At 39.9% G+C, this 23153-nt stretch overlaps 1 protein-coding gene across 2 annotated transcripts in view; it reads left to right on the top strand.

Moving 5' to 3' along the window:
- Positions 1-23153, top strand: part of Urod (uroporphyrinogen decarboxylase) — a 291316-nt gene that overhangs the window by 79480 nt on the left and 188683 nt on the right. For both annotated transcript variants that reach the window (XM_070083962.1, XM_070083961.1), the window contains one exon: positions 9306-9484. In XM_070083962.1, the coding sequence (XP_069940063.1) occupies positions 9306-9484 (179 nt within the window). The remainder of the gene's footprint in view (positions 1-9305; positions 9485-23153) is intronic.

The raw sequence follows: 23153 nt of genomic DNA, 5'->3' as shown, positions 1-23153 counted from the left end.
GTTTCTGAGTGATACACTAATAAAGGCTTCACTTTGCAATCACTACTAGCATTGGAACACATCAACAGAGTAAGCCTGTCTTTCATAGGCTTATATCCTGGGAGTGCCTTTTCCTCCTGAGTAATGTAGGTCCTGCTTGGCATTTTCTTCCAAAACAGGCCTGTTTCATCACAATTAAACACTTGTTCAGGTTTCAGTCCTTCACTGTCTATGTACTCCTTGAATTCCTGCACATATTTTTCAGCTGCTTTGTGGTCCGAACTGGCAGCCTCCCCATGCCTTATCACACTATGTATGCCACTACGCTTCTTAAATCTCTCAAACCAACCTTTGCTGGCCTTAAATTCACTCACATCATCACTAGTTGCAGGCATTTTTTTAATTAAATCCTCATGCAACTTCCTAGCCTTTTCACTTATGATCACTTGAGAGATGCTATCTCCTGCTATCTGTTTTTCATTTATCCATACCATTAAGAGTCTCTCAACATCTTCCATCACTTGCGATCTCTGTTTCGAAAACACAGTTGAACCTTTGGCAAGAACAGCTTCCTTGATTGCCGTTTTGTTTGACACAATAGTAGCAATGGTTGATTGGGGTTTACAGCACAACCTGGCCAGCTCGGAGACACGCACTCCACTTTCATACTTAGCAATGATCTCTTTCTTCATCTCTATAGTAATTCTCACCCTTATTCCTGTAGGGTTGGCACTAGAAGCTTTCTTGGGGCCCATGGTCACTTATTTTGCAGATAAAATCACCAAAAACACTGTAATAATACGAAATGTTGCGATTGTATGCTTGGATGTTACCTCGGAGGCTGGCTGGTAAACAATGCCACTGGCGGAACATGTGAGGCTGGCTCAGGCCGCACATTAGACGCGTCTCGGACGAATAGCATTGAGCGGGTTTTTTAGCGGTATGCGAGGCAAAATCTTAGCGATAAAATGTATCGGTATGCGGATTTAACGTTATGTGATGCCAACGGTATGCGGGGGTCCACTGTATAGTTCTTGCAATAGGTGTCAGGTGCTTACTGCACCAAATGCACACACTCCTAGTTCATGTATATTTATTAAATCTAAAACTTCCCTCCTGCAGAAATGAGATACTCCACCATAGAGAAGGAATGTTTGGCCCTTGTGTGGGGTATCTCCAAGCTTAAATTTTATTTACTGGGAAAAGAATTCATTTTAGAGATGGATCACAAACCTTTGATATACCTAGAAACTTTTAAGGGAACAAGCAGTTGCCTCTTGAGGTGGACATTGGCTCTCCAACCTTTTAAGTTCCATATTGTGTATATCAATGGTTCATCCAATTATTTCTCTGCCTGGTTAAGTCGTGACAGTCAGTAGAAGATTTGTTGCCTTATGCGACTTCCACATTTTAGAACTTTTTCCTTGCCTATTCTTCTTATACTTCTTGACTATAAGTCTTGGTATGGGAGAGTGTGAGGGAAAAGTTCAACAGATAGGAGCAGCGAGCGAGTATATGGTAGCAATAGTTTGATTGCCGGCTGCTTGTTAAGGTAGGGTAAGTCTAGCTCCCGCTATCCCCCCCCCCCTTTCTCCCCACCCTGAAAGGTGACGTGTGGGGCTCTGGCCAAACAGTAATCACTCGACTCACAGCTCCCAGCATAACTGTAAGTAAAAGCCTGCTCCTATTCTAGTGGACTTATTGGTTGAAAGCTTCACTTTTGACCAATAATAAACTTAGTCCTTTTGGCCTTGATCTCCATGTTAGTTGTTTTGATAATCACCATGTCTTTTAGGTATTGTACTTATCATTGAGAGTGATTTCTTAAGCAGTGGGTAACCTGTCTCTCTTTCCAGATTGGAATGACAGATCGGGTCACCTGCCAACCAACGAGAAGTGTTGAAGGAGAAAGACTTTTGCAATAGTCTAGAGACATCACTTTTTGGATCTACCTACCTGATTAACTGTAGGCGACAGCAGACAACAACCCCTCATCTTTGTAGTGGTAAAGAACCTGCTTTCCTGTCATCTGGACTGACTATTCAAGGCTATAGACTCTGTGAAAAACTAGCTGTTGGGTTGTCACCAACACCTGTGACCCCCCCCCCCCACACATCATCAGTAACAGTGTCAACCTCCACCAGACACCCCAGTAGAACTGTACTTATTAGCGTTGAATTCAAATGTCATTTTTTCATTTAATTTTTCATTTATCTTTCAAATAGGATATACCTTCATGTATCACTGTTTTATCTTTGCATTAATAAATAATAAAGTGTTTATCTTTGTGAATTATTATTTCATTTTCTATTCATTAATTTTCTTGAGGAGTAGCCAGCCTTGGTAATACTGTCTGAAGTTGTTACAGGGCTGAGTAAGCCTTCACAGTTAGCTGTTGCTGAACCACTGTCAGCTGCTGCTGCACCACAGTCAGCTGCTGCTACACCATGGTGAACTGCTGCTGCACCACAGTCAGCTGTTGCTGAACCACGGTGAGCTGCTCCTGCACCATGGTCAGCTGCTGCTGCACCACAGTCAGCTGCTGCTGCACCATGGTCAGCTGCTGCTGCACCACAGTCAGCTGCTGCTGCACCACCGTCAGCTGTTTCTGATCGACATGGCTCGTCCTGAACCTGTCCATCCAGCACTGCCGTCATTGTTTACAAGCCAGGGTGGCCGGTTGCATGCATACATTCAATACACTTTGTATTATTCCATTGTTTATAGTGCTTGTAACTGCTAAATTCAATTCAGTTCAATTCAAGTTTATTCTCTATAAGGGTTACAATGTGGGGTTTACAGGTTTTGGGTATTGTGTGGTTTACATGTTATAAAATATACTAACTACAGAGGGGGCCACTAGGACACCTAGAATGGCTAGGCATTTCGAGCAGACTTAGATTAATTCTTAACATTAAATCCTTACAGATTATGGTATTAAGACTAAGTGACTGTGTCATAATTTGTGAGTTTAGCAATGTGAATGCTTTTGTTTTGGCACAATACAAAGTGTCTATATTGGAGTATGATAGGCAAACTTATGACTAGTTAGGATTTATTATTTTAAGATTAAGATTAGTATTCTTGGGTTTATAGTCAGTGGGTGAGTGAGTGTAATTGTGAACCACCAGGTGGTTATCATGTAGTTAGTTGTCGGGGTGGATCAAGGAGATAAGATGTTTTCTAACTGTAGTTTTGAAAGTGATGAATGTGTCTGCAGTTCTAGAGTTTTCAGGTAGGGTGTTCCAGATTTTAGGTCCTTTGAAATACATTGAATTTTTGTAAAGGTTTAGTCGAACATGGGGAATGTCATAGAGATGTTTCTGTCTGGTGTTATGCCTGTGGATCCTGTCACAACTATCAAGAAAGCATTTTAGGTCAAGGTTAATATTGGAATTTAAGGTCAAAATAATCCACTATGGGTCCAAAGAAAGCTAGTGCCAACCCTGTGGTAAAAAGGGTGAGAAATACTATCGTACCACAGTCAGCTGCTGCTGCACCACCGTCAGCTGTTTCTGACCAACATGACTCGTCCCGAACCTGTCCATCCAGCACTGCCATCATTGTTTACAAACCAGGGTGGCTGGTTGCATGCATACATTCGATACATTTTGTATTATTCCATTGTTTATAGTGCTTGTAACTACTAAATAAGCCACTATGGGCCCAAAGAATGCTTCTAGTGCCAACCCTGTGGTAAAAGGGGTGAGAAATACTATCGTACCCCAGTCAGCTGCTGCTGCACCACTGTCAGCTGTTGCTGGACCAGTCAGCTGTTGCTGGACCAGTCAGCTGTTGCTGCACCATGGTCAGCTGTTGCTGGACCAGTCAGCTGTTGCTGCACCACGGTCAGCTGTTGCTGGACCAGTCAGCTGTTGCTGCACCATGGTCAGCTGTTGCTGGACCAGTCAGCTGTTGCTGGATCAGTCAGCTGTTGCTGCACCACGGTCAGCTGTTGCTGGATCAGTCAGCTGTTGCTGGATCAGTCAGCTGTTGCTGCACCACGGTCAGCTGTTGCTGGACGAGTCAGCTGTTGCTGGATCAGTCAGCTGTTGCTGCACCGTGGTTAGCTGTTGCTGGACCAGTCAGCTGTTGCTGCACCATGGTCAGCTGTTGCTGGACCAGTCAGCTGTTGCTGGACCAGTCAGCTGTTGCTGGATCAGTCAGCTGTTGCTGCACCATGGTCAGCTGTTGCTGCACCATGGTCAGCTGTTGCTGGACGAGTCAGCTGTTGCTGGATCAGTCAGCTGTTGCTGCACCATGGTCAGCTGTTGCTGGACCAGTCAGCTGTTGCTGGATCAGTCAGCTGTGTCTGCACCACGGTCAGCTGTTGCTGGACCAGTCAGCTGTTGCTGGATCAGTCAGCTGTTGCTGCACCATGGTCAGCTGTTGCTGGACCAGTCAGCTGTTGCTGGATCAGTCAGCTGTTGCTGCACCCCGGTCAGCTGTTGCTGGACCAGTCAGCTCTTGCTGGACCAGTCAGCTGTTGCTGGATCAGTCAGCTGCTGCTGCACCATGGTCAGCTGCTGCTGCACCACAGTCAGCTGTTGCTCCACCACAGTCATCTGTTGCTGCACCACCATCAGCTGTACTACTCAAAGATCTGGAGAGAGTGTTGTTGGTGTGGCTTAATGTTAAACAATTACCGAGAAACGATTAACCCCAGAGGGTTAGCCACCCAGGATAACCCAAGAAAGCCAGTGCATCATCGATGACTGTAACTTATTTCCATTAGGGTCTTTAACCCTTTGAGGGTCGACAGGCCCTCTCCGAAACTCGTTCTCAGGGTCGGCCAAATTTAAAAAAAAAAAATTATTTTCTCATATGAAAAGATAGAGAATCTTTTCCCGATCATAAGGACACCAAAAGTTTGAAATTTGATGGAAAACTTATGGAATTATGCTCTCGCAAAGTTAGCGGTCTAGGCGATGTTTACGCATCGGCGATTTTGCCCACTTTGAGCCCCATTTTCGGCCAATTCCACTGTACTAGTCAACAAAAAACATGAATATTTCCCTAGAACTCCATTTTTTCTTTCGAATGGGTGCAAGAAACCACCCATTTATGAAATTCAAGTATCCAGTACAGTGGTCAGAATTTAGCAATTTTGCCAGTTTCACACAAATTTCAAAAGATGCCAATTTCCGAATAGGGTCCAGAATAAACAAGAAAGACATTCCTGGCACTAAAATGACATTTCCTCTAGTCATTAGTCACGTCTCAAGGCCCCTCTTGTATTCTTTTGCTTTCCACTTTGAATTTTTATTCTCACAAAAAATATAAGATTTACTGTTATGCAGACTACTGCATTAGTGTAAAAAATGGTATAAATATTATTGGTGCACTTGTGAAAGAATATTAGACTCACCAGTTGACGTGTATTGCACGCTTGACACGATTTGTTTACTTTTGAAATTTGGTAAAAATCGAACATTTCTGCTACTTTGAGCTCAATTTCAAGGTACCTTTCATTGTAAAACCAGTCAAAATCATCTCAATTTCTGTAATATGTCTTCCATTCTATAAAATGAGACCAAGAAAACTAGAATACAACAATAAATACCATACGAAAATACAGTGCAAAGTCGCTGTTTTATTCCAAAAAAATGGTCAAAGTTTTTTTTTTTTTCATTATGCACTGTGTGCTGCAGGATTTTTTTTAGACTGTGCACACTGACCACATAGACCCATTCTTTCATATGAAGGCCTACCAGCTTTCTCCCACTAGATTTGAGGGTGCTAGAATTTAGGCGTACTAGTACGTCAAAAACCCTGGGTCGTAAGCCGTACTAGTACGTCCGAAACCCTCAAAGGGTTAATCTTGTCCCCCAGGATGCGACCCACAACAGTCGACTAACACCCAGGTGAACAGGAAAAAATGCCTGGAACTAGTGCTCATATTGGTGAATTTAAGGCCAGCAAAGGTTGGTTTGAGAGATTTAAGAATTGTAGTGGCATACACAGTGTGATAAGGCATGGCGAAGCTGAAAAATTCATCCCCCAACAAGTGTTCAATTGTGACGAAACAGACCTGTTCTGGAAGTAAATGCCAAACAGGACCTACATCACTCGAAGGAAACCCAGGACACAAACCTATGAAAGACAGGCTAACTCTCATGTTTTGTTGTAATGCTAGTGGGGATTGCAAAGTGAAGTCTTTACTGGTGTATCACTCTGAAAATCCCAGTGTTCAAGAAAAACAGTGTCTCATCACATTTCTGATGACTTTATTGAGTAGTTGAAATAGTTAATTTGGCGGTTTCCTGTGCTCAATCGATAACATAGAAGGCCTACTAGTGAGATAACTTGGAATTTGGTCAACTGTAACAATGTAATTGACCTAAAATTTGAGTCAAAGTGGGCAAGTGTAAATGTTGCTGACACAGGAAAATTTGCAAGTGTAATTTCCTCAATTTTCCAACAAATTTTGTACTTTTCGTTTTATTACATTCAGAGAAATATTCTCTACCATTTCATAAGAAAATATAGCAAAAAAAATTTTTTTTTAACCCTTTCAGGGTCGACAGGCCCTCTCACAGACTTGTTCTCAGGGTCGGCCAAATTTAAAAAAAAAAAAAATTATTTTTTCTTATGAAAAGATGGAGAATCTTTTCCCGATCATAATGACACCAAAAGTATGAAATTTGATGGAAAACTTAGGGAATTATGCTCTTGTGAAGTTAGCGGTCTCGACGATGTTTATGCATCGGCGATTTTGACCACTTTATGTCCTATTTTCGGCCAATTCCAGTGTACTTGTGTACAAAAATCATAACTATTTTGCTAGAACTCCAGTTTTTTCTATCGAGTGAGTACAAGAAACCACCCATTTACTGATTTCAACTATCCAATACAGAGGTCAGAATTTAGCAATTTTTCCAATTTCACACAAATTTCGAAAGATGCCAATTTCCGAATAGGGTCCAGAATAAACAAGAAAGACATTCCTGGCACTAAAATAACATTTCCTCTGTTCATTAGTCACGTCCCCATGCCCCTCTTACATTCTTTTGCTTTCCATTTTGAATTATTATTCTCACAAACAAATAAAATATTTACTGTTATGCAGACTACTGCATTAGTGTAGAAATGGTATAAATAATACCAGCGCATTTGTAAAAGAATATTAGACTCACCCACCAGTTGACGTGTATTGGATGCATAGCATGATTTGTTTACTTTTGAACTTTGGTAAAAATTGAACATTTCTGCTAATTTGGGCTCAATTTCCAGGTACTTTCCTTTGTAAAACCAGTCAAAATCATCTCAATTTCTGTAATATGTCTTCCATTCTATAAAATGAGACCAAGAAAACTAGAATGCAACAATAAATACCATACAAAAATACAGTGCAAAGTCGCTGTTTTAATCCAAAAACACCGTCAAAGTTTTTTTTTTTTCATTACGCACTGTGTGCTGCAGGATTCTTTTTATACTGCGCACACTGACCACATAGACTCATTCTTTCATATGTATGCCTACCAGCTTTCTCTCACTAGATTTGAGGGCGCTAGAATTTAGGCGTACTAGTACGTCAAAATCCCTGGGTCGTAAGCCATACTAGTTTGGCCGAAACCCTGAAAGGGTTAATTCTTGGACCCTGTGGACAAGTTTCAGATCAGAGGTCTGGACCCTGAAAGGGTAAAAAGATTATTCTTTATTAACCCTTTGACTGTCGCGGCCATATATATACGTCTTACGAGGTACCGTGTTTGACGTATATATACTCATAAATTCTAGCGGCTTCAAATCAAGGAGAAAGCTGGTAGGCCCACATGTGAGAGAATGGGTCTGTGTGGTCAGTGTGCACCACATAAAAAAAATCCTTTAGCACGCATTGCATAACAAGAAAAAAAAACTCAGACCGTTTTTTTTAATTAAAATGCCGAATTTGTGGTCTATTTTCGTATAGTATTTATGGTTGTATTCTCGTTTTCTTGGTCTCATTTGATAGAATGAAAAGCATATATAGAAAAAGAGATGATTTTGATTGATTTTACTATAAAAAGAACCTGGAAATGGAGCTCAAAGTGGGGGAAATGTTTGATTTTTGCCGATGTTCAAAAATAAACAAATGACATCATTGTCCAATATATGTCCAACTAGCCATTCTAATATCCAGTCATGAATGGGTTGATGTTATTTATACAACTATTACAGTATTGGAGTAGTCTGCATAATAGTAAATCTTCTGTTTTTTGTTTGAATAAAAATTCAAAATAGAAAGCAAGAGTAATATCAGAGGGGCCTGGAAACATGACTGATGAACAAAGAAAATGTTATTTTAGAGCCATGAATGTCTGCATTGTTCATTCTGGACCTTATTTTGAAATTGTCATATTTTTTAATTTTCGTGAAATTGGCCAAATTGCAAATTTCTGACCACGTTATTAGGTAGTTGAAATCGGTAAATGGGCAGTTTCTTGTACTAATCGATAGAAAAAATGGAGTTCTAAAGAAATTGCTATGAGTTTGGTTGAAGGGAACAATGAAATTAGCCGGAAATAGGGCTCAAAGTGGGCGAAATCGTCAATTTGTAAATATCGCCAATGTCACTAACTTCGCGAGAGCGTAATTCCGTCAGTTTTCCATCAAATTTCGTTTTTTTGGTGTCATTACAATCGGGAAAAGATTCTCTATCATTTCATAAGAGAATTTTTTTTTTTGTTTTTTTTTTTTGAAATTTTGCGACACCAGGAGACACTTCAGGATTGGGGGTTGCGACAGTCAAGGGGCTAAAGTGCGATTTTTTAATTTCATGGATCACAACTTTAAAAAAGTTAAAGAATAAAAAATCACAATGCTGTAGTTGGAATAATTCAATAATTTACCAAAAACCAGGAGTTAGAAGAGCAACCTTTTGAGGATACAGTGGGACCTCCATATCCATGGGTCCTGTATCCACAGTTTGCTGTGGCCCAAAAATAACCCTTAATTTCGCAAAAGTAGTGATGCTGGAAGTTCTTCAAAGTCTAAGAGGAGCCATGAAGTGCTTTCCATCAGTAAAAAAGTGATAATTCTCCACTTATTGTGCATAATTTATCAATTAAACTTTATAATAGGTATGTATGTAAGTGAAAATGACTTATATGTGGGGTTTGCTACTATCGGCAGTTTCAGTATCCATGGCTGGTCCTGGAACATATCCTCTGCGGATACTGGGGTCCTATTGTATTTCATTCCATTCTGGACCAGTGGTGTCTTGAGGTTCCTTCTCCAAGTGCATAAATTTAGTGCATTGTACAAATTTATATTAGTGTTTGTACAGTCATTTGTAGACTTTCTAAATAAAGCTTATTTTATAATGTGTTTCATCCTTTTTTCAGAATTTCGAGAAGAACGTGCAAAATGTGATTTCTTCACAATGTGCCAGACTCCAGCGTTGGCATGCAAGATAACTCTGCAACCTTTAGATCGATTTGCCTTGGATGCTGCCATTATCTTCTCAGACATCCTGGTGATACCACAAGCTCTGGGCATGCAGGTTGAGATGAGACCAGGAGAGGTTAATATAATCCAAGAAACCATTGTTAAATGTTCTAGTTTTCAGAATATGCCCATCAAAGAAGGGATCTTGCTTCCAGTGAGGGGGTTCTTGATCCAGGGAACTGTAATTAGCTTCTCTTTCCTTCAAGTGAACCAAAGTGCCTCCCATTCCTTTGGTGCTATATGACAGTTATGAGCACATATGATGTGACCTGACCTAGACTTTCTCTTCAACTGACCTTTCAAATGGTGTTCTCTTCACCTGTCTTTTGGTATTTTCTTCCCCTCAGGGAACGTTTCTTGATGTTGGTGAGGGGCTCTTGATTTAGGGAATTGGATCTGTGCTCCAGTTCCCCGAATTAAGCCTGAATGCCTTCCACATCCCCCCCAGGCGCTGTATAATCCTATGGGTTTAGCGCTTCCCCTTGATTATAATAATAATTTTTGGTATTTTCTTGATTTGACCTGTCTTCAGTATCTTCTTCACCATTTTCTTTCTTCTCATTTTCCTGCTAAGCTGTGAACAACAATGGTCCAGGATGGACCAAAATGTCAACTAAAGTTTCTTCTCATAGTTGCAGCTTTGATGCAAGTCCTCTGCATCCTACAAACCTCTAGATTATTGTGTGTAAGTTATTTATTTATTTTATTATCACACTGGCCGATTCCCACCAAGGCAGGGTGGCCCAAAAAAGAAAAACTTTCACCATCATTCACTCCATCACTGTCTTGCCAGAAGGGTGCTTTACACTACAGTTTTTAAACTGCAACATTAACACCTCTCCTTCAGAGTGCAGGCACTGTACTTCCCATCTCCAGGACTCAAGTCCGGCCTGCCGGTTTCCCTGAACCCCTTCATAAATGTTACTTTGCTCACACTCCAACAGCACGTCAAGTATTAAAAACCATTTGTCTCCCTTCACTTCTATCAAACACGCTCACGCATGCCTGCTGGAAGTCCAAGCCCCTCGCACACAAAACCTCCTTTACCCCCTCCCTCCAACCTTTCCTAGGCCGACCCCTACCTCGCCTTCCTTCCACTACAGACTGATACACTCTTGAAGTCATTCTGTTTCGCTCCATTCTCTCTACATGTCCGAACCACCTCAACAACCCTTCCTCAGCCCTCTGGACAACAGTTTTGGTAATCCCGCACCTCCTCCTAACTTCCAAACTACGAATTCTCTGCATTATATTCACACCACACATTGCCCTCAGACATGACATCTCCACTGCCTCCAGCCTTCTCCTCGCTGCAACATTCATCACCCATGCTTCACACCCATATAAGAGTGTTGGTAAAACTATACTCTCATACATTCCCCTCTTTGCCTCCAAGGACAAAGTTCTTTGTCTCCACAGACTCCTAAGTGCACCACTCACCCTTTTCCCCTCATCAATTCTATGATTCACCTCATCCTTCATAGACCCATCCGCTGACACGTCCACTCCCAAATATCTGAATACATTCACCTCCTCCATACTCTCTCCTTCCAATCTGATATCCAATCTTTCATCACCTAATATTTTTGTTATCCTCATAACCTTACTCTTTCCCGGATTCACTTTTAATTTTCTTCTTTTGCACACCCTACCAAATTCATCCACCAATCTCTGCAACTTCTCTTCAGAATCTCCCAAGAGCACAGTGTCATCAGCAAAGAGCAACTGTGACAACTCCCACTTTATGTGTGATTCTTTATCTTTTAACTCCACGCCTCTTGTCAAGACCCTCACATTTACTTCTCTTACAACCCCATCTATAAATATATTAAACAACCACGGTGACATCACACATCCTTGTCTAAGGCTCACTTTTACTGGGAAATAATTTCCCTCTTTCCTATGTACTCTAACTTGAGCCTCACTATCCTCGTAAAAACTCTTCACTGCTTTCAGTAACCTACCTCCTACACCATACACCTGCAACATCTGCCACATTGCCCCCCTATCCACCCTGTCATATGCCTTTTCCAAATCCATAAATGCCACAAAGACCTCTTTAGCCGTATCTAAATACTGTTCACTTATATGCTTCACTGTAAACACCTGGTCCACACACCCCCTACCTTTCCTAAAGCCTCCTTGTTCATCTGCTATCCTATTCTCCATCTTACTTTTAATTCTTTCAATAATAACTCTACCATACACTTTACCAGGTATACTCAACAGACTTATCCCCCTATAATTTTTGCACTCTCTTTTGTCCCCTTTTCCTTTATACAAAGGAACTATGCATGCTCTCTGCCAATCCCTAGGTACCTTACCCTCTTCCATACATTTATTAAATAATTGCACCAACCATTCCAAAACTATATCCCCACCTGCTTTTAACATTTCTATCTTTATCCCATCAATCCCGGCTGCCTTACCCCCTTTCATTTTACCTACTGCCTCACGAACTTCCCCCACACTCACAACTGGCTCTTCCTCACTCCTACAAGATGTTATTCCTCCTTGTCCTATACACGAAATCACAGCTTCCCTATCTTCATCAACATTTAACAATTCCTCAAAATATTCCCTCCATCTTCCCAATACCTCTAACTCTCCATTTAATAACTCTCCTCTCCTATTTTTAACTGACAAATCCATTTATTCTCTAGGCTTCCTTAGCTTGTTAATCTCACTCCAAAACTTTTTCTTATTTTCAACAAAATTTGTTGATAACATCTCGCCCACTCTCTCATTTGCTCTCTTTTTACATTGCTTCACCACTCTCTTAACCTCTCTCTTTTTCTCCATATACTCTTCCCTCCTTGCATCACTTCTACTTTGTAAAAACTTCTCATATGCTAACTTTTTCTCCCTTACTACTCTCTTTACATCATCATTCCACCAATCGCTCCTCATCCCTCCTGCACCCACTTTCCTGTAACCACAAACTTCTGCTGAACACTCTAACACTACATTTTTAAACCTACCCCATACCTCTTCGACCCCATTGCCTATGCTCTCATTAGCCCATCTATCCTCCAATAGCTGTTTATATCTTTCCCTAACTGCCTCCTCTTTTAGTTTATAAACCTTCACCTCTCTCTTCCCTGATGCTTCTATTCTCCTTGTATCCCATCTACCTTTTACTCTCAGTGTAGCTACAACTAGAAAGTGATCTGATATATCTGTGGCCCCTCTATAAACATGTACATCCTGAAGTCTACTCAACAGTCTTTTATCTACCAATACATAATCCAACAAACTACTGTCATTTCGCCCTACATCATATTTTGTATACTTATTTATCCTCTTTTTCTTAAAATATGTATTACCTATAACTAAACCCCTTTCTATACAAAGTTCAATCAAAGGGCTCCCATTATCATTTACACCTTGCACCCCAAACTTACCTACCACACCCTCTCTAAAAGTTTCTCCTACTTTAGCATTCAGGTCCCCTACCACAATTACTCTCTCACTTGGTTCAAAGGCTCCTATACATTCACTTAACATCTCCCAAAATCTCTCTCTCTCCTCTGCATTCCTCTCTTCTCCAGGTGCATACACGTTTATTATGACCCACTTCTCGCATCCAACCTTTACTTTAATCCATATAATTCTTGCATTTACACATTCATATTCTCTTTTCTCCTTCCATAACTGATCATTCAACATTACTGCTACCCCTTCCTTTGCTCTAACTCTCTCAGATACTCCAGATTTAATCCCATTTATTCCCCCCACCGAAACTCCCCTACCCCCTTCAGCTTTGTTTTGCTTAGGGCCAGGACATCCACTTCTTTTCATTCATAACATCAGCAATCATCTGTTTCTTGTCATCTGCACTACATCCACGCACATTCAAGCATCCCAGTTTTATAAAGTTTTTCTTCTTCTCTTTTTTAGTAAATGTCTACATGAGAAGGGGTTACTAGCCCATTGCTCCCGGCATTTTAGTCGCCTCATACGACACGCATGGCTTACGGAGGAAAGATTCTTTTCCACTTCCCCATGGACAATAGAAGAAATAAAGAAGAACAAGAGCTATGTAGAAAAAGGAGAAAAACTTAGATGTATGTATATATATATGCATGTGCATGTCTGTGAAGTGTGACCAAAGTGTAAGTTGGAGTAGCAAGATATCCCTGTTATCTAGCGTGTTTATGAGACAGAAAAAGATACCAGCAATCCTACCATCATGCAAAACAGTTACAGGTTTCTGTTTCACAGTCATCTGGCAGGACGGTAGTACTTCCCTGGGTGGTTGCTGTCTACCAACCTACTAAGTTGTTGTAGAGAATTATATTGTTGTGACTCAGAGTTAATGATAAGTTTAACTTCTGGTTAGTTTTGTAGTGACATTCCTGTTTCAGTACAGTAGACCCTTATATTACACAGTAATTACATTAGATAAATCTGTGTTAGATAAACTGAAGGATTTGTGGGAAATATAGGGTTACATTCCTGGGAGCCCCAAAAAGCCAAACAACTTATTGTTAGACCTCCAGATCTTACAAAAATAAAGGTGAATATGTAATTGTTCATTGTCATGATGTATTATGTTGCTTTTACTGCCTAAGACTACAAATGCAACAGAAATAATAGTATTTCTTACCTTAAATTGTGGGTACTGGTGTTTGTTGATGATTGTGAAGAGAGTGGAGAGTTATGATGTGGTCCTACTGGGCTGAGGTGGATGGTAGAGGTTCTGGTACTGAAGTCAACAGTTGTACTGGAATGTGCATAAATTCTCCAATGGATTTCTGAGCTATTTTACCCTGCAGTACATTATACATCTGACAGTAAGGTATTAGCTGCTCTAGACACCGTTTCAAAGCACTGCTTCTAGATTTGTCAGGGTCCTCTTCAGTGCAAAAGTTTAACTTTAAGTCAGTCCAGTCAGTCAAGTCTGTCACTAAGTCAAATAAGTCCAGTCAGTCAGTCAGTCATCACACAAACTTGTATATTTACCTCATTCTTTTTAATTGTACCAACTGACGCTTCGTTAAGGGCATAGGCTCTTGCTGTACCCACCACACGTGAGACACTCTTAAGCTTGTCTAATATCTCAATTTTTTTTTGTAACTCCAAGATTAAATGCTTAACCCTTTTCTTGCCACTTTCAGCAGAACTTGTGTGCCTACTGGGTGCCATGATTGCTTGGCAGATACAAGATATGGCAGTTAAAATATCAAAACACAATCCACAAACACAGCTAGCTCCCAGGCTCATATGAATAGAAGGCTAGGATGGAGGTAGCAGGGGATGGTGCTATATCTCCCCCAGCCCGTGGAGACAGTGGTCTCATCCACAGCAAGGCAGCAACCTGAGCTAGGGAAATATCCCACGAGCGACTCTCCAAATTTTTCCCCTTCCGCAAACCTAACCATGTTAAGTTAATTTTACAAAGTGTTATGTAAAATTATGCTGCAATTTTTCAATAGTGTAATAATCAAAATGTGCCAAATAAATCTGTGTAATATAAGGGTCTACTGTATACAGTGGACCCCCGCATAACGATTACCTCCGAATGTGACCAATTATGTAAGTGTATTTATGTAAGTGCGTTTGTACGTGTATGTTTGGGGGTCTGAAATGGACTAATCTACTTCACAATATTTCTTTTGGGAACAAATTCGGTCAGTACTGGCACCTGAACATACTTCTGGAGTGAAAAAATATCGTTAACCGGGGGTCCACTGTATTTATGTACAGTAGAGGAGGTCCCTCAAGTTAAAAGTAATGTTGGTCTGGTTGTCATTTATGTATTACTTAACTCTGAACAAGGAAGAACATCTTGTTTTAGTCAGCAGTGTCGGTTTGAGTGTTACCAGCTGCTGGTACAGTGAACCTTCAGTATAACACACCTTGAACTATTTATTTATATATTTATTTATTTATTAATTTGAACATGATACATAGAAGTACAAGGAAATAAAGTGGTTAAGTGTAACATGCCAAAGCCCCTTGTATGCAGAGCATTATGGGCAGGCTTAAAATTAACTTAAGATTAACTAAGCAATATATTCAGTGGTAAACATTGTTGTAAACAGTTAACAATTAACCCGTAAATGGTCCAAACGTATATATATACATTTTTTCAACATTTGAAAGTATGTAAAAAAAGTAGATCTTTTTTTTTTTACATTTGAAAATGTGTAAAAAAAACTTTGATCTACTTTTTTTTTTGTTATATTTGAAAATATGTAAAAAAAACGTAGATCTACTTTTGGAGAACTACACATATGAATGTAGATCTGCTTGGTCCATTTACAGGTTTAGCACAAATGAGCATTTCAAAGACAGGTCATATGGTCATTTACTGTGTTGCTGTGCATTCAGTAGAATGGAGTATTCTGTTAGGTAATGCAATTAAAAATAACAAAGTTTGATTGGGTCACTGGTTAAACATTTATGAGATACAATTATTCAGTATTTATTTGGTTGTGGGTGAGTAAGTGATTTTTAAGAAGAGACTTGAATTTATAAACAGACAGTGTTTCCTTTATATTAACAGGTAGTGAAATCCAGATTTTTGGGCCTTTTATGTGCATTGAGTTTTTGCATAGTGTGTTATGGTCATGTGTTCTGTTGAGGTTGGTAAGGAGACGTTTGAGCGGAGGGTTTATATCCAAGTTAAGTGTTCTATGTATGTAGTAGGTACAATAATAAGTATGGATGTTTTGTATGGTGAGTAGGTTTAGAGTTTTGAATATTGGTGGAGTGTGCTGCCTGTAGTGGGAATTTGTTATCATTCTGACTGCAACCTTTTGTTGGGTAACTAATGGTCTGAGATGGTTTATTGTTGTTGAGCCCCATGCACAAATTCTATAGGTGAGATAAGGGTAAATAAGTGAGTAATACAGGGCCAGGAGGGCTGACTGTGGAACATAATACCGTATCTTTGATAGTATGCCTACGGTCTTGGAAATTTGTTGTATATGTGTTTGAAATTTGAGTCTACAGTGGACCCCCGCATACCGTACGCATCGCATACCGTACAATCCGCATACCGTTCACTTTTTTCGCAAAAATTTTGCCTCGCATACCGCCCAAAAACCCGCTCACCGCTCTTCGTCCGAGACGCGTCCAATGTGCGCCCTCAGCCAGCCTCACATGTTCCGCCGGTGGCATTGTTTACCAGCCAGGCTCCGCGGTAACATCCAAGCATACAATCGGAATATTTCATATTATTACAGTGTTTTCGGTACTTTATCTGGAAAATAAGTGACCATGGGCCCCAAGAAAGCTTCTAGTGCCAACCCTACAGGAATAAGGGTGAGAATTACTATAGAGATGAAGAAAGAGATCATTGATAAGTATGAAAGTGGAGTGCGTGTCGCCGACCTGGCCAGGTTGTACAAGAAACCCAAATCAACCATCGCTACTATTGTGGGCAACAGAAAGGCAATCAAGGAAGCTGTTCTTGCCAAAGGTTTAACTGTGTTTTCGAAACAGAGATCGCAAGTGATGGAAGATGTTGAGAGACTCTTATTGGTGTGGATAAATGAAAAACAGGTAGCAGGAGATAGCGTCTCTCAAGCGATCATAAGCGAAAAGGCTAGGAAGTTGCATGAGGATTTAATTAAAAAAATGCCTGCAACTAGTGATGATGTGAGTGAATTTAAGGCCAGCAAAGGTTGGTTTGAGAGATTTAAGAAGCGTAGTGGCATACATAGTGTGATAAGGCATGGTGAGGCTGCCAGTTCGGACCACAAAGCAGCTGAAAAATATGTGCAGGAATTCAAGAAGTACATAGACAGTGAAGGACTGAAACCTGAACAAGTGTTTAATTGTGATGAAACAGGCCTGTTTTGGAAGAAAATGCCAAGCAAGACCTACATTACTCAGGAGGAAAAGGCACTCCCAGGACATAAGCCTATGAAAGACAGGCTTACTTTGTTGATGTGTTCCAATGCTAATGGTGATTGCAAAGTGAAGCCTTTATTAGTGTATCACTCTGAAACTTCCAGACCGTTCAGGCAAAAGAATGTCCTCAAGGATAATTTGTGTGTGCTGTGGAGGGCAAACAGTAAGGCATGGGTCACTAGGGACTTTTTCTATGACTGGTTACACCATGCATTTGCCCCCAATGTGAAAGATTACCTAACTGAAAAGAAATTAGAACTTAAGTGCCTCCTGGTGTTAGACAATGCCCCTGGTGATCCTACAGACGTGGCAGAGCGACTTTATGGGGACATGAGCTTCATTAAGGTGAAGTTTTTGCCTCCTAATACCACTCCTCTCCTGCAGCCCATGGACCAGCAGGTTATTGCAAACTTCAAAAAACTGTACACAAAAGCTCTGTTTGAAAGGTGCTTTGTAGTGACCTCAGAAACTCAACTGACTCTAAGAGAGTTTTGGAGAGAGCACTTTAATATCCTCAATTGTGTAAACCTTATAGGTAAGGCTTGGGAGGGAGTGACTAAGAAGACCTTGAACTCTTCTGCTTGGAAGAAACTGTGGCCAGAATGTGTAGACAAAAGGGATTTTGAAGGGTTTGAGGCTAACCCTGAGAGGATTATGCCAGTTGAGGAATCCATTGTGGCATTGGGAAAGTCCTTTGGGTTGGAGGTTAGTGGGGATGATGTGGAAGAGTTGGTGGAGGAGGACAATGAAGAACTAACCACTGATGAGCTGATAGATCAACTTCAACAGCAAGAGGCCAGACCTGAGGAAACTGGTTCGAAGGAGGGGAGAGAGAAATTGAAGAAATTGCCTACTACAAAGATTAAGGAAATCTGTGCAAAGTGGCTTGAAGTGCAAACCTTCATGGATGAAAATCACCCTCACACAGCTATTGCAAGCCGTGCTGGTGATTATTACACTGACAATGTTGTGAAACACTTTAGGGAAGTCATAAAGGAACGAGAGGTACAGGCCACTATGGACAGATATGTTGTGCGAAAGAAGTCCAGTGACTCTGAAGCTGGTCCTAGTGGCATTAAATGAAGAAGGGAAGTAACCCCAGAAAAGGACTTGACTCCTCAAGTCTTAATGGAAGGGGATTCCCCTTCTAAACACTAACACTCTCTCCCCTCCTCCCATCCCATCAATCATCACCAGATCTTCAATAAAAGTAAGTGTCATGTAATTGTGCATGCCTTTTTCAGTTTGTGTTTATTAAAATTAACATTTCATGTGGTAAAAATTTTTTTTTTTCATACTTTTGGGTGTCTTGCACGGATTAATTTGATTTCCATTATTTCTTATGGGGAAAATTCATTCGCATACCGAACATTTCGCATAACAACCAGCCCTCTTGCACGGATTAAAGTCGCTATGCGGGGGTCCACTGTATTATCAAGGTGGATTCCTAAGAATTTTCCCTCTGTGAGCTTTGTGATAAGTGATCCTTTTATCATTATGTTAAGAGGGACATCTGTAGCTCTGTTACCAAACTGTATGAAGTAGGATTTGTCAATGTTGAGAGTAAGTTTGTTAGTCCTCATCCAGGTAGATATTTTCTGTAATTCGGTATTCACAGTACGTATTGGCTAGCATGACTGGACTTGGGTGAGAGAGGACGTATGTAGTGTCATCTGCAAATAGTGTGGGTTTGAGTAGTTGTGATGCATGTGGTAGGTCATTTATGTATATGAGAAAGAGAAGAGGGCCAAGGACACTCCCTGTGGGACACCAACTGTAATTGGCTGTGCGAAAGAGTTTGCTCCATTTGTGTACACATATTGGCTTCTGTTGTTGAGGTATGGCTTTGGGTAGTTGAGGGAGTGCCCTCTTATACCATAGTGTGACAATTTTATGTGGAGCAAGTCGTGGTCAACTGTATCAAAAGCTTTACATAAATCAATGAAGATTCTCAGTGGGACTTCTTTTTTCTCTAGTGCAGTGTATATTTGTTCTAGCATGTGTATAATAGAATCATTCGTATTTTTATTAGGCCTGAACCCAAACTGACAGGGGTTGAGTATGTTGTGGGAGATAAGATAGGAATAGATTTGCTTATGAATTAATTTTTCAAAGATTTTAGAGAGAGGGTGTAAGTTGGATATTGGCCTATACTTATTCAAGTCTGTTTGGTCTCCTCCTTTATGGATCGAGGTGACCCTCGCTATTTTCAGAACTGTAGGGAAGGTACAGGATTCGATGGATTTGTTAAAGAGTGTTGCAATGATTGATTTCAGAGATTTTGCCACCAAAGTGGCTAGTTTATTGTGCACCCCATATCCATCCTGTGGACGGTAGCGCGAGAGCATATGGATACACAAAAGGCCTAGGAACTAGGCCCCAAAGGGTTAACAGGAATACATATGGATTTATATCTACATATCTATAGTTCACTTATCTGTTAAAAGCAAATTTAGGAAATTTGCTTAGTATATCTGGTATCTTATTTTCATTAATAAGATATCTTGACATGTCACATAGGTTATTATACTGTCTGTCTCTGTATTCCTCAGTAAGTGGACAATTAAGCACATAGTGTTCAAGAGAGTGACCATATGCCTGTTCACATAATTTACATTTAGTTTGATCATCATCTGTGTGTCTCCCAAACTGCCAGAAGTACTTGTAACCAAGCCTAAGCCTGGCCACTACAACATCAGTCAGTCTGTTCACATTGCAAGTTGCTCCATAAACATACTTATCTACGTTCATGTTATCATAGTGGGTTATAGATCTACTCAGGCTTCTAACTGCATTCCTATAACAATCATTTTCATTATTTACTTCTCTCCTCATATTATTCCTAATGCTAGACACAGTTATACCAAAGTTATATTCTACATTCTCCTTCTGGATACTCTTCTTGACTTACATATCAACTTTATCATGAAGGAGTAATCCAATGTGTGATGGGATCCATAGCGATTGTACATTAATTCCTTTGTCCCTAATTGCGACACTTTTTTGTATATAAAGGGCTGTAAGGTATTTAAATCTCCTGTCTTGTTTTTTAGCGTGTTGATAATAAGGGAGATTTCTGTAGGGTTAGTTGGAGCTAGGAACAGTGTGTTCGGGTAGTTGCCAGTGAGGTAGTCATTGGGTGGGGTATCTGAGCTTGGGATTTTATTGGCAAGGTTTTTTTCTATAGTGGAGAAGAAATCATTGAGCCTGTTTGCTGTTTCAGTTGGTGGGAGTTGGGGTTCATCTGGCTTTGTTAGTTCAATTGTGCTGTTTCGTGATATCTTTTTTGTTCCTAGAATTTCTGATAGGGTTTTCCAGGTCTTTTTTATATCACCTTTTAAGTTGGATAATCTCTTCTCATAATACAATTTTTTTGCCCTTCTTATCAGGCTGGTTAGGATTGACGAGTAACGTTTTGTTTGGTCTCTGGTTATGGGACCCATTCTGTACTGTTTTTCGTATAGGTGCTTTGTATTTATGGATTTGAGGATGCTGGGTGTTTGCCAGGGACTGTTCAGTCTCTTAGCTGTCATCTGTTTAGTTTTTTTAGGGCAGTGCTAGTTATAGAGATATTGGGTCTTTTTTAGAAAATTATTAATACTTTCGTCAATATCTGTATAGATTTCTAGCTCAATGTGCCAGTCAATGTTTGTCACTGCTGTTGTGAAGCTATTAATGGCTACCTCATTGTGAAGTCTGAAAGTGACTTTAGTAGTGTCTTGGGGTAATTTGCCTAGATTAGTTATGAGGAAGGTAGGGTAGTGGTCTGTGGTATTATCTGTGATTATGTCTGATTTTAACCCTTTGACTGTTTTCGACGTATAAATACGTCTTACGAGCCAATGTTTCTGACGTATATATACTCAATAATTCTAGCGGCTTCAAATCAAGTGGGAGAAAGCTGGTAGGCCCACATGTGAGAGAATGGGTCTGTGTGGTCAGTGTGCACCACATAAAAAAAATCCTGCAGCACACATTGCGTAATGAGAAAAAAAAAACTCTGATCGTTTTTTTGGAATAAAACGCCGACTTTGAGGTGTATTTTCATATAGTATTTATCGTTGTATGCGCGTTTTCATAGTCTTAGGTGATAAAATGGAAAACATATTACAGAAATAGAGATGATTTTCATTACTTTTACGATGAAAACGACCTTGAAACTGAGCTCAAAGTAGCGGAAATGTTTGATTTTTACCAATGTTCAAGAGTAAATGAATCACACCACACGACCAATACACGTCAACTGGGGAGTCAAATATTCTTTCACTAGTGCACTGATATTATTTATACCATTTTTACAATAATGCAGTCGTCTGCATAACAGTAAATTTTGTATTTTTTTGTATGAATAAAAAATCAAAGTAGAAAGCAATAATAATATAAGAGGGGCCTAGAGATGTGACTAATGAACAGAGCATATGTTATTTTAGTGCCACGAATGTCTACCTTGTTTATTCTGGACCCTATTTTGAAATTGGCATCTTTTTTATTTTGCGTGAAATTGGCCAAATTGCCAATTTCTGACCACCATATTGGGTAGTCCAAATTAGTAAATGGGAGGTTTCTTGTACTCAGCTGATAGATAAAATGTAGTTCTAAAGAAATAGCTATGAGTTTGGTCAACTGGAACAATGGAATTGGCTGAAAATTGGGCTCAAAGTCGGCGAAATCGCCCATACGCATATGTTGCCGAGATCGCTAACTTCGCGGGAGCATAATTCCACGAGTTTTCGAGCAAATTTAGAACTTTTGGTGTCATTACCATCGGGAAAAGATTCTCTATCATTTCATAAGAAAAAATAATTTTTTTCAAAAATTGAGCGACATAGAATGACAGTTTCAGAGAGGGGCCTGAAACAGTCAAAGGGTTAAAGGGTATATGGTGTTGGTCCAGATGTGGTCTAGTAGGGAAACACTAGTCTCTTTAATTCTTGTAGGTTTTGTTACTGTTGGTAGCAACAAGCAGTTATTCATAGTGTTTGTGAATTCAGTAATGTGTTGGTCCTGGTCTTGCAGGAGATTTATATTTAAGTCACCTAAGAGTAGTAAGTGATCTTTATTCATGCGTGCATCAGTTATCATACTTCCTAGGTTTTCACTAAAACAGCTAATGTTTGACTCTGGTACTCTGTAGATGTTTATCACTGTGAGAGGTTTTTGTAGATATTTGGATTTGAAATTAGCTATTATATATTCCCCATCATAGGTAGTAGGTTGGTAGGCAGCAGCCGCCCAGGGAGGTACTACCGTCCTGCCAAGTGAGTGTAAAACGAAAGCCTGTAATTGTTTTACATGATGGTAGGATTGCTGGTGCCCTTTTTTTCTGTCTCGTGAACTTGCAAGATTTCAGGTATGTCTTGCTACTTCTGCTTACACTTAGGTCACACTACACATACATGTACATGTTTATTTATACACACCCCTCTGGGTTTTCTTCTATTTTCTTTCTAGTTCTTATTCTTGTTTGCTTCCTCTTATCTCCATTTATTTATTTATTTATTTAATAATTTGAACATACATACAGAGGTACAAAAAAATACAGGTAAGAGCAGCATGCCAAAGCCACTTGTATGCATAGCATTATGGGCAGGCTTAAAATTAACTTAAGATTAACTAAGCAATGATGTAATCAGTGATAAAACATTATTGTAAACAGATAACAATAAAGCACTAATGAGTATTACGAAGACAGGTCATATGGTTGCATGCATTGCTGTACATTCAGTAGAATGGAGTATTCTGTTAGGTAGTGTATTTAAAAAATAACGAAGTTAGATTGGGTCTTAGGTTTAACATTTATGTGATATAATTGTGAGAAACATTTAAGATATACAATTTATGAGGTTCAGTTATTCAGTATTTATTTGGTTTTGGGTGAGTAA

Source organism: Cherax quadricarinatus, chromosome 11, assembly GCF_038502225.1.
Source record: "Cherax quadricarinatus isolate ZL_2023a chromosome 11, ASM3850222v1, whole genome shotgun sequence".
In the NCBI taxonomy this organism is placed as follows: domain Eukaryota; kingdom Metazoa; phylum Arthropoda; class Malacostraca; order Decapoda; family Parastacidae; genus Cherax; species Cherax quadricarinatus.
This window is presented reverse-complemented; position numbering and strand designations above follow the sequence as displayed.